Source organism: Bidens hawaiensis, unplaced genomic scaffold, assembly GCF_021521415.1.
Source record: "Bidens hawaiensis isolate Kalapana, Puna unplaced genomic scaffold, B.hawaiensis_p1.1 tig00001647_1, whole genome shotgun sequence".
Classification (NCBI taxonomy): Eukaryota; Viridiplantae; Streptophyta; class Magnoliopsida; order Asterales; family Asteraceae; genus Bidens; species Bidens hawaiensis.
The window spans coordinates 229,187-241,653 of record NW_027491093.1 but is presented as its reverse complement, the minus strand read 5'-3'; the positions used below and the strand labels follow the sequence as shown (position 1 = coordinate 241,653).

The following is a 12,467-nucleotide window of genomic DNA, read 5'->3' as shown; positions in this document are numbered from 1 at the left end:
TGTTTGTGATGATTACAATCAACCGGGGAGGGGTATTTATACCCTCCGGTGACGGTTATTACCGGTGACGGTTACTCCGACGGTTATTCCGGCAAGAGTCGCAACGTTTCATATAACGTCGCATCTGTTCTATTTTACATATTTATAGTTTCTACACAAACTATCATCTAATTACAATTATGGCACTAAACTATACTAACAGTATTTTCTAATAAACTTAACAGGGTCGATGATTAACTAACAATCACCCCCTTAATCTCGATCTTCTTTTGCGAGGTCCTTGACACCTAGTAGTTCGCGCTCTCCATGAACTTGATTCTTGGTAGTGCCTTCATTAGAATATCTGCCTTCTGTTACTCGCCACTATTGTGGTCCACTTCGATTTTTTGCTTCTCCACGCATTCTCGTATGAAGTGGTATTTTGTTCTTATATGTTTGCTTCGTCCTTGAAATACTGGATTTTTCATCAATGTTATTGCTGACATGTTATCCAAAAACAGTGTCACTTTCTCTTGCTTCCAACTAGTCAAGTCTTCTAACAATCCTTGTAACCATAAGGCTTGACATGCAGCTGAGGCGACTGCCATGAATTCAACTTCACAAGATGATAGAGCAACTGTAGATTGTTTCTGAGTATTCCATGCAATCGGAGAATCACAGAAATAAAATACAGTTCCAGTTGTTCTCTTTCCATCATCAACGTCCATGTTATAGCTTCTATCACTATAACCCTTTAATACTTTTCTGCCTCCTTTATTGTACTGAATTCCGTACTCGATTGTACCTCTTACATATCGTAGTAAGTGTTTCACGGCTTTCATGTGAGCTACTTTTGGCGAGTGCATAAACCGACTTTCATATCCTACTTCAAAGTTGATGTCTGGTCTTGTATGAGTTAGCTACCTTAGACATCCTATCAGCTTTCGGTATTCCGTTGCATTTGCTTCAGCTCCTTCTTCATTCTTTGATAATTTAGACCTGCTTCCATCGGTATCGCGTAGGATTACATCCTAACATCTCAGCGTCCTTTAATAGCTTCTTTGCATAACCCGATTGCTTTAACGTCACCCCTTCTTCATTTTGTAGTACTTCGATCCCTAGATAGTACTTTAGTTTTCCAAGATCACTCATTTCAAATGATTTTTTCATTTGCTGCTTGAATTTTGATATATCTTCTTTATCGTTTCCTGTTATGATTAAGTCATCAACATAGACTCCTACTATTAACTTTCTTTTTCCCTTTTCACGGGTATACACTATTGCTTCTCTTGGACATTTCTTGAAACCAAGGTCCTTTAAAGTATTATTTAATTTAATATTCCAAGCTCATGGTGCTTGACATAGTTCATATAATGCTTTTATTAGCTTGTAGACCTTGTTTTCAGCTCCTGGTTTCACGAAACCTTCAAGTTGTTCTACATATACTTCTTCGTTTAATTCACCATGCAAGAATGCTATCTTGACGTCGAGGTGATGAATAGTCCATCCTTCATGTGCATCTAGTGCGAGTAGTAGACGAACGGTTTCGATTCTAGCTACTGGTGCGAATACTTCTTCATAGTCAACACCATGTCTTTGTACGTATCCTTTTGTGACAAGGCGTGCTTTATATTTTTTTACTTCACCTTTTGCATCTTTCTTCAGCTTAAATACCCATTTCAAACCAATGGGCTTGTGTCCACTAGGTAGGTTGGTCAGTGTCCATGTTTTATTCTATTCTATCGAATCTAACTCGTCTTTCATCGCCTTTTCCCATGCATTATTTCCAGTCGCTTCTTTCTAATTCATTGGTTCTTCGTGCATCAATTGGAGTTCATTTCCATACATGTCAACTCCTTGAATTACAAAATATCCATGCTCGTCCATGGCTGGAGCTCTTTCATATATTTCAGCCAAATTACGTAGACCTTGAATTGGTGTGTCATCTACGTTAGGGTCTATCTCTTCACTTTCAGTGTTTTCATTTACTGATTCATTTTGCTAAAACATAGGAGATTCATCTTGACCTGGGCTGGATGAGTTAGAGTCTGTTGAGGGTGTACTTTGCCCTATTGACTGTGATCCTTGGCTTGGTGGGGTACTTGGGGTTTCTGGTTCATCGGGATCTTTCCCATAGGTCTCATATTGATTATCGTTGGTTGTGGTTAATTCTCCTTCAACTACAAAGTTTACCCATTCGGGTCCTTTATCAGCGTTTGTGAGATGATTCTTCCAATCCCATGTATTTGGGTTATATAACCGATATGCTTTACTTCCTGGTTCAGTACCCAAATAAATGGTTCTTTCACTTCTATCATCAAGTTTCCTTAAATTTACTGCAGGAATCTTCGCGTGAGCCAAACAGCCGAACACTCTCAAGTGTTCCAAATTCGGCTTTCGCCTTGACATTGCTTCATATGGTGTTATGTTTTCGAGGGACTTTGTTGGTGTGTGATTTAGCACATACACCGCATGTCTCACTCCTTCACCCAAAAGTTTTGTGGGACATTCATACCTTTTAGTAGGCACCATGTAGTTCCGAGCACGGTTATGTTCTTGCGTTCTACCACTCCATCATGTTGTGGAGTGTAAGGGGCTGTGAGTTTTCGTAGTATAATATTTCTTTCACAAAATGTCTTGAACTCTTTCGAGGTAAACTCTCCTCCTCTGTCGGTTCTTAAGGTCTTAATCTTATGACCTGTTTCAACTTCAACTACTTCTTTGAACTTAACGAAAAAGTTCAATGCTTCATCCTTAGACTTTATGATATGCGCCCACATATATCGAGAGTAATCATCCACCAATAAAAACATATATTTGTTACCGGATTGTGTTGTTGGTGAGATTGGGTCACATAGGTCGCTGTAGACTAATTCGAGCGGTCACTTTGCTCGAAATTGTGTTTGAGCTGGAAATGAGTGTCGTTTTTGTATTCCAACTAGACATATATCACATACTTGTGGCTGATGGGTAAAATCTGGCACACCCTTGGCCATATTTTTCTTAACAATCATTTTAACGAACTCGAATCCAATGTGTCCAAGTCTTGCATGCCACAACATTGACATCTCGTTTGCTTTTGTAAGAAAACACATTGATTTTCCCATATCAAGCTTTACTTTGTAGAGACGATTTTTTGATCTTTCCACCTTCATCAGGAGTTCACCAGAGTCATCATATATCCATAAAAACTCGTTCTTTATTCGTATATCACATCCATTTTCAGTAGCTTGTCCTAAGCTCAAAATGTTATTTCGAAGATTGGGTATGTAATATATGTCGGTGATCGTCTTTTTGTTGGTGCATGATGTCAGTAGTTCAGTATCTAGTGTTTTGTTTTGTGTCTGTAATCGTGTTAGTTTGATTTGTTTTGTTAAGATAACTTGTCTCACAAGTTTGCCTGATATAAGAGAACTTGTGGACAAGCGAAGTTAATGACAACTTCGCCTAGTCTGTTAGGCGAAGTTGTCGTAGCATATATATTCATGTGTTACGGCTTGTATAGAGGGGTAGGCCAGAACGTGTAATTGTGATTGATCGTCACGTGTTAAAGTGCTGCAATACAATGTGTCTTTTGAGTATTGTAACGTGTGTTCGTGTTCGGTGTTAACGTAGTTTACATCTTACGCTCGTATCGTCTTACGTAGGGATTCCGCACCTCGTGATTGTGTGGTTCGGGATTATCACACGAGTGTAGAAATCGTTCCGTTCAACTACTCGCGGAACGAGTTTACGTTGAAATACCGAGTTTTTGTGTCCTACCCATCTCCCACCATCAAAAATAACCCATTACACCTTCGCATACCTCGCAATACGCCAAATTCAAACCTGAAAAAACCTTGTGTTCATCAGGCGAAGTTGCCGTCACTGTTCGTAGGGTTTGGGCGAAGTTATAAGGTTAAGCGAAGTTAACAATCCAGCGAAGTTGAGTTTAAGCGAAGTTATACATTAAGCGAAGTTAGGAAGCAAGCGAAGTTAAGTTTCAGCAAAGTTGAAAACAAGCGAAGTTAAGCTTAAGCGAAGTTAAGCATAACTTCGCCTACTGGGCACTGTTCAGAATAATAAAAATTATTTTATACTTTCCTTGTGTTTTGAGTTGTGTTTCTTTCGATTATGACTTCGATAAATATTACAAAACTGGTAAAAATGGAAGTTGAAGCCGGTTCAGCAACTAAGGCTCCAAAAATGCTTAAGGGTACCGATTTCGTTGCTTGGAAAGATCGGTTTGAGCAGTATGTTAAATATCAAGATGCGAAGATGTGGGTGTGCATACAAGACGGATACATTCCACCAACAACCCTGTTTGAAGGTCGTGACCAAATTAAAAAATACGGTAAGATGGAAGAAGAGGAAAAGAAGATGTATGAGGCAGAGAGTAAAGCTCATGCAGCAATAACCATGGCTCTTCCACAAGAAATTCTCCATACCTTTAAGAAAAACAAAACCGCTAGAGAGCTATGGGAAGCACTAGAAAATCGATATGAAGGTAATGTGGGGATCCGTGCTTCCAAGACTAAGCTACTAAAAACCCAATTCTCGGTGTTCAAATATTTGAAAAATGAGTCACTTGATGATATCATTACATGATATTATCATCTGATGACCGAACTTAGAAATTACTCAATTGACTACAAAGAAGAAGAGATTGTAGAGAAACTTCTTGATGCTCTTCCACCGAAATGGGAAATGTACACGGTTTTGATGAGAGAAGAAAAAGAGTTTGCCAATATTGATTTAGAAACAGTAGTCAATAAATTACGAACTTTTGAACTTAACATGGTTCGGAAGGAGACACCAACTGATCAGGTTCAGGATCCGGGAATGTATGGTGCAAAGGTTACTTCAAGTTCAAGTTCAAAATCAGAGTCCTCTGCCTACTACTCAAAGGGAGACTCAAACTCAAACTCAACTCAAGATGGTCATGTGATTCTCAACATGGATGGTGATGTATGTTTCGTAGCTGGAGGAAGTAATTCTTCAAAACCTCAAGCAACTGGTAATTTCTCATCAAATGTTCCAACCAACAACTACTCACAGATGCCTATGAGTATTAAATCAGCTGAACAGTAGTTTGCCCTCCATGCATCTTTCATTGCATATTATGAAAACTACATCAAAGGTAAAATAGTCGATCCTGCAACTTTGGACGAAGACTATGATCAAATCGATGCTGATGATCTAGAAGAGATGGATCTGCAGTGGCAGATGGCTATGATAGTAAGAAGGGTTAAAAGATTCATGAAGAAAACGGGTAGAAAGTTTGTTGGAGAAAGACCAGGGTTTGATAAATCAAAGGTTAGATGTTATAACTGTCAACAGAATGGTCATTTTGCTATGGAATGTACAAATGAGAGAGTCGAACGTAATCAGAACAGGTCTGCACAACAGAATGGGGGAGGTAGTGAGAACAGGGCTATGGTATCTAGAAAAAATGGTGGGTACAACTGGAATTTACAGGTTGAGAAAGTGTTCGAACATGCAAATTTGGTGAACATCGAAACTGGAGGAAACGAGATAGAGACGGGAGAAAATCAAGCTTATATGGCAGAAGTGAACAATCAGCTCTCCGAGGTAATTTCTGAACTTCATTGTATGCAATGTGAAAATCTGTCTGAACAATTGAAAACAGTAACTGATCAGTTTGTTAGTTTGGATGCTCAATTTAAAACGTTAAAAGAAGATCATCATTACACTAAAACTAGAGAAAACAGTTACTCAGTAAAAATAAAAGCTAGTGAAAAAGATATCAGAAGTCTTAAAGCCAGTCTAGCTGATAAAATACAAGTAATTGAACAGATAGCTGATTACCAGGTAAAAGTGGTGGAACTAAACATAAAAATTGAACAGTTTAGAAATTCCTCCGCAATGCTTGATCACATCGTAAGTGTTCAACGTTCCCCAGTTAACAAAGGGGGATTGGATTTTCTGAAGTTCCACCACCATATAACCATAACTATACGTATAATCCTAGTAATCAGAAATCTGTTGGTGTTGAGATTAGTTAGACAATTCCTGTGAAAATTTCGATTAATGAACCTGAAGTTAGTAAAAGCGAAACGAGTAAGTCAATTTCGAATGTTGAGATTTATGTTCCCAGCTCTGTCTCATCAAATTAGGACAAGACATCCGAATCGGGTGAGATAAAAGAAGAGGTAACATTACTAAAACGGGGGAAGGAATATAAGCCTAATGAAAAGAGCCCTTCCCTAAATCCGTTCGTCCCACCGTATGTAAGACAAACGGGTAGTAATGTATCCTCAACATCTGAAAAAACTGTTGAGACAAAGGTTGAACACAAGAGTTGTTTTAGATGCAATCAAATAGGACACCTTATTGCTGATTGCCCTCTAAACCAGAGAAAATTTAGAGGTCTGAGGCCTCCGAAAACTGAGAATAAAACGAATGGTAATTATTATACTGGTAAGAATGCGAACTCACCAAATTTCAGACATTGGACAAATCCAAGATTTCAAAGAAGGCAATCTCAGTTTTTCCCAGTTAACAACCAAACTTACAATTATAATTCAGTTAATTCTCTAAGGTTTGGATGGCCTCATAGTCAATCCTCAAGAAGGTTTCCTTTCAGAACTTACAGAAATCATCCTCAAACTGATTTTGGGCAACCAAAGTACAGGATGCCGTTTAACAGATTTAATCGACCCAAGACCAGTAGGTCTTGGGTCCCTAGATTTTAATCTTTTTCTTTAACTGTGTAGGAATAGTTGAACAGGGCAGTAAACAATCTGTGGGTTGTAGACAGCGGCTGTTCCCGGCACATGACTGGTAACAAGAATTTGTTACACGAATGGAAACCTATTCAAGGAGGTAGGGTAAGTTTTGCTGGAGAAAGTGGTGGTAGAATCACTAGTATAGGAACGGTGACAAATGGAAAAATGAAGTTAGAAAAGGTGAATTTTGTTGAAGAATTAAAGCATAACCTGTTGAGTGTATCTCAGATTTGTGACAAAGATTACACAGTGCATTTTACGAAAAATGAGGCAATCGTTCTTTATCCGGGGTTCAAGATTCCAGAGGCATGGGTGGTGATGAAAGCTCCAAGAGAAAAGAACACGTATGTAATGGATATGAGGTCAACTGAGATGACATCAGAAGAGTCATGTCTTCTGTCAAAGGCGACTGAGTCCGAGTCCGAGTTATGGCACCGAAGAATGGGACATATACATCTTCGCAAAATGAATTACATTGTCAAAAATGGGCTAGTGCTTGGAGTTCCCTTGAAGAATTTTAACTTTGAAGATCAATGCTTATCGTGCAAGAAGGGAAAGCAACACAAGAAACCTCATCACTCCAAGAAGGTTAACTCAATTGTCAGTACCCTAGATCTACTTCACAATGATCTCTTTGGTCCCGTGAATGTAAAAAGTCTAGGTGGACGTCATATTGGCTTGGTAGTAACCGATGATTACTCTCGATACTCTTGGGTATACTTTCTGAAGGCAAAAGATGAGACGGTTCAGTTGGTGATTAACTTGATTACCAAGGTTGAAAACAGTGTTGGGAGGAAGGTTAAGTACATCAGGAGTGATAATGGGGCAGAGTTCAAGAACTACTAGATGGAGATGTTCTGCTTACAAAAAGGGATAGACCATTAGTACAGCGCCCCGTACACTCCGCAACAAAATGGGGTGGCTGAGAGGAAGAATAGAACGCTAATTGAGGGAGCCAGAACCATGCTGGCTGATGCTAAACTTCCCGTGGTGTTCTGGGCTGAAGCTGTTGCCACAACATGTTATATCCTTAATCGTGTTTTAACTGTTATAAGATTGAACAAAACTTGTTATGAACTCATGCATGGTAGAAAGCCAAACTTGAATGGTCTCGAACCTTTCGGGTCCCCATGTACGATATTAAAGACAAACTCCAAATTTGGTGAGAAAGCCGACGAAGGTATTTTAGTCAGATATGTTGTTGGTACACCCAATAGAAGAGTCTTTAATTTATCGAACAGCAAGGTTGAGGTGGTATGTAACACGAACATTACAAGTTACAAATCACCAAAGCCTAGCACGGGACCCGCTGAAGCTTTCGACTATGATAAACTTTTCAAATCGTTTAATTTGCCTTACTTGGATTTTGCAGAAGTTGATGAGAAAATTTCTTACACAGATTCTGACTATGGAGGTTGCAATCAGAACAGGAAGTCGACAACCGGTGGATGTCAGTTTCTGGGAGGAAGATTGGTTTCGTGGCAGTGCAAGAAGCAGACCTCTGTAGCCATTTCCACCTGCGAAGCAGAGTACATGGCAGCATCGAACTGCTGCTCCCAGGTTCTTTGGATACAACAGCAATTGCGCGATTACGGTCTGAATTTCACTCAAACTCCTATTTGCATTGATAACACTGCTGCAATCTCAATAACTAACAATCCCGTCAAACACAGCAAAACCAAACACATTGACATTCGTCCCATTTTATACGGGATTGTGCCAAGAAGAAATTAGTTGTGCTAGAAAAGGTTGTTTCGTTAGTTAATTTCGCCGATCTTTTTACTAAAGCGTTTGACCGAACTCGTTTTAAAAATCTTGTTAAGTTTAATGGGATGATCAATCCCGAGTAACCGTGTTTCTCGTTTCTATTGAGTAAAAAAAAATAAAACCATCACTATTGCTTAGAATTATGTCGGTTGTTTCAGTTTGAAGGACACATCTTCGGATATGTTTGGTCCTTACTTCTACTAGTAGATTATGAGGATAGCCATTAACCAGATGACTGAAAGTGACCGGGGCGGTTTATGATGTGGTTTTATTCTTTCACTGAAAAGTAGTCGTTCATACTTAGTTAAAAGGACGGATATTCGTATGTGGTCGGTCCAGCTGATCCATTAGATCTTCAGGATAGCCGTTTACTTGAAGTCTTTGACTTGATCGAGGTGATAGAATTTAAATTTTTTTTTGTGGGAGATGATATAATTTTTCAAGTCTATAACTTCGTAAGAAGTTTCAATACAATGTTTTAAGAAAATTTGTCCAACCTTGGAAAGTGATACACAAACTATTTTTGTGTGCTTAACTAGTGATGTCATTAGGCCTAAAAGACTCTAGAACAGTCATTGTATGTTATGGTAGGTTTTTATGGTGTGTAAAAGTAGAAGTGATACTAACTAAATCTTCTCGATTTAAAGGGAAGACTCATTCAGAGTTGTGTATGTCTCCATATACATCTTTCCGAATGATAGGCAGAAAAGCGATTACCCAGTCATACACGAGCCTGTGAGTGTTTTGATTTTCGAGAAGATAGTGTGTCAAGTACCTGCAGTGATCCAGATTCGGGACTTGCAGTAGTCTACTGTTTGAAGCTATGTAAATATTTATTATTTAAAAAAAGTTGATGTTAAGCCTTCTGAAGCCTATTGTGTTATAATTGTCAATCAAGAGGCAAGAATGAGAACGGGAAGAAGACTCTAAAGATCAAGATGTACTTACTGTTTAATCAGACACTACGCGTCAAGGTCAACTCGGGGTGACTTGGGGAAAGCCAAATAAGCTTTGAGAATAGATAGGAGGCATCACAATCTCTGATGTGTTGATCGTTTAAATTTTGAGCCTAATTGAACCTAATGCGTATCACAGAAGCGATGAAAACCATACTAAGTTGTTTACCTGCTTACAACCTGTTTCTTTATGCCATAATACCGCTGGACATGGATCTATGTGACAGTCACTTTATTAGTATGATTCCAGTTCGGATCTTTTCTAAAACATGCTAGTCCCTGTCAAGACTGAAATTTGATCCCGTGTACGTTATTTCTAAAATTTACTTTACATATTTCAGTTTATGGTTCAAAACTTGGTTACTTGGTCTTTGATCGTAACATTTAAATCTTTAAAGGAAGTTTTAAAAGACAATTGCATAATGTTTAAATTTATAAGGGACTGTTGTGTAAATTTTAATACTAAGCGAAGTTGTATAAGAGGCGAACTTGTTGACAGGCGAAGTTAAGGGGTAAGCGAAGTTAACCCTAACTTCATCTGTATAATTTAAACCGTATATAAAGAGATTTTCTGTTCAAACACTTTACATTTTTCAAACCCACAGCGAACTTATCACTTTAACCCTCGGCGAAGTTACCTCTAGAATCAAACCTTGTTATTTTTCTCAGTTTCAATCCATGTTAAAGGTGTGTAGGGTCGGTATGACTTATAATTCATGTCAATGGTGAGGCTATTTGTGATTAAACGCTTTGATGGGATTCAGTACTTTAAGAGGTTGTTGAGATCGTTGAATACCTTGCCTGAGTGTGAGGTGAAGGATTTGGCCAAGTTGGGGTTGATAAACAGAAGTGATGATAATATGGCTAGAATCATTGGGAAGATTGTGTAGAAAGAGAGTGTAAAAGAAAAAAAGTTCGAGTTGTTAAAGCGGCAGAAAGGGAAGCTTGTTGAAGATAAAGACAGAGGAATGCGAGCTGATGACAAACCGTGGATGGTAATGAAATATAAACCGATCCGGTGTTTGAAAGAAGTGCCGATGAAACCAATGCCCAAGGATGTCTTAAAGAATCTTAAAAGGTGGTATGTTGATAGTCTAACGGCTGAAGCGGTTAGGGAGGAAGAAGATGAACAAGAAGTGTTGAGAGTGTATGATCCCATGCACTTGGTAAATTTGTCTCAAGCTGACTTGCAGGTACTGAACGAAAAAAAGATATTCTATATTACTGCATGGAAAGAAGAAGCCAAGAAATATCAGAGAGTTGTCTCTGTCTGTGTAAGACAGGGAGGTCATGCTTGAAGACGGGAGATACAAGATTTTGGATTTACTAGACACGTGATTGAAGATAGAGAAATGAAGCTACTGCCAAGGGGGAGTCTGTTGGTGCATGATGTCAGTAGTTCAGTATCTAGTGTTTTGTTTTGTGTCTGTAATCGTGTTAGTTTGATTTGTTTTGTTTTAGATAACTTGTCTCACAAGTTCGCCTGATATAAGCGAACTTGTGGACAAGCGAAGTTAATGACAACTTCGCCTAGTCTGTTAGGCGAAGTTGTCGTAGCATATATATTCATGTGTTATGGCTTGTATAGAGGGGTAGGCCAGAACGTGTAATTGTGATTGATCGTCACGTGTTAAAGTGTTGCAATACAATGTGTCTTTTGAGTATTGTAACGTGTGTTCGTGTTCGGTGTTAACGTAGTTTACATCTTACGCTCGTATCGTCTTACGTAGGGATTCCGCACCTACGTAGTACGAGATACTTCCGTGTAGATCCGGCTGGGAACCTACAATTTTCTTCACCATTATTGCAATTTACTCGTATTTTGCCTTTCCCTCTTATCTCACATGCAAACCGTCTCCGAATTTTACTTCTCCATTGATGTCTTCATTTAATTCAGAGAAATTAGATTTAATCCCTGTCATATGGTTGTTTGCTCCGTTGTCTAAGTACTATATATCTTTATTACTTAGCTCGGATTTGGATTTTCTTGGTGTTATCTTTTCTTCACTGAGGAAAATTGCATCTTCCTGTTTGGAGCTACAGCTAGCTTACAAGAGAGCTTTTATTACTTGTTCGGTTTGAACAATATTGGCTTCTTCTTTATTCTTGGACTTTTGACACTCAGATGCGTAATGACCAAGTTCATTACATTGGTAACACTTTATTTGACTTTTGTCTTTTTACTTTGACTGGTCCTTTCGATCATTTGACGATGATCCTTGACCTCCACGGTCTTATCTAAATGGCTTTCCATGCCCACGGCTCTTTCCACGGCCGTTGTAATTATTACGATTTTGTCATTGCTTAGGACGATGACCAGCTTGTTGTTTATACTTTCCTTGAGAGAGAGTAAACAACAGTTTACTATCGGTCATACTCGAGTCTTCTTTTCCTTTAATTCGTTCTTCATATGCTTTAAGTCTCCCTATGGCTTCTTCCAACTTCATGTTGTCAACATCGTAGCATTGTTCAATTGTTGCAATGATATGAATAAAACGATCTGGCATGGAGTCAAGTAGTTTCCTGACCATGTCAGATTCATCAATTGTTGCGCCAAGCGTTACGGCATTGGAGACTAGCCCGTTTAATTTTACCGAGAAGTCATCGTTGGTTTCTCCATCTTTCATCTTTAATGACTCAAACTCAGCGAGTTGAGAGTCGTGCCTTTTTTACTCTTTCGACACCCATATTCCTTACTTTGACTGCTTTTCATATTTCTGTAGCTTGCGTATATTGAGCTACTTGTAGTACCACGTCTTCTGGCATGTTGAGCTACTTGTTGAGCTACTTGAGCTACTTGTTGCAATGATATGAATAAAACGATCTGGCATGGAGTCAAGTAGTTTCCTGACCATGTCAGATTCATCAATTGTTGCGCCAAGCGTTACGGCATTGGAGACTAGCCCGTTTAATTTTACCGAGAAGTCATCGTTGGTTTCTCCATCTTTAATGACTCAAACTCAGCGAGTTGAGAGTCGTGCCTTTTTTACTCTTTCGACACCCATATTCCTTACTTTGACTGCTTTTCATATTTCTG

General features: G+C 38.8%; 2 protein-coding genes across 2 annotated transcripts; both read right to left on the bottom strand.

Moving 5' to 3' along the window:
- Window positions 1-353: 353 nt before the first annotated feature.
- On the bottom strand, window positions 354-821 carry LOC143590406 (secreted RxLR effector protein 161-like). Its single transcript, XM_077070900.1, has one exon. The coding sequence runs from the start codon at window positions 819-821 to the stop codon at window positions 354-356; it is 468 nt and encodes a 155-aa protein (XP_076927015.1).
- Window positions 822-11,727: 10,906 nt separating this feature from the next.
- Window positions 11,728-12,057, bottom strand: LOC143590386 (uncharacterized). The gene has a single exon (XM_077070888.1). It carries the CDS (start codon window positions 12,055-12,057, stop codon window positions 11,728-11,730), a length of 330 nt encoding a protein of 109 aa, XP_076927003.1.
- Window positions 12,058-12,467: the final 410 nt, after the last annotated feature.

Excerpts from the sequence above, each read along its gene's own strand:
- LOC143590386 (XM_077070888.1), bottom strand. The coding sequence starts at position 12,057 with ATGAAAGATGGAGAAACCAACGATGACTTCTCGGTAAAATTAAACGGG.
- LOC143590406 (XM_077070900.1), bottom strand. The coding sequence starts at position 821 with ATGAAAGCCGTGAAACACTTACTACGATATGTAAGAGGTACAATCGAG.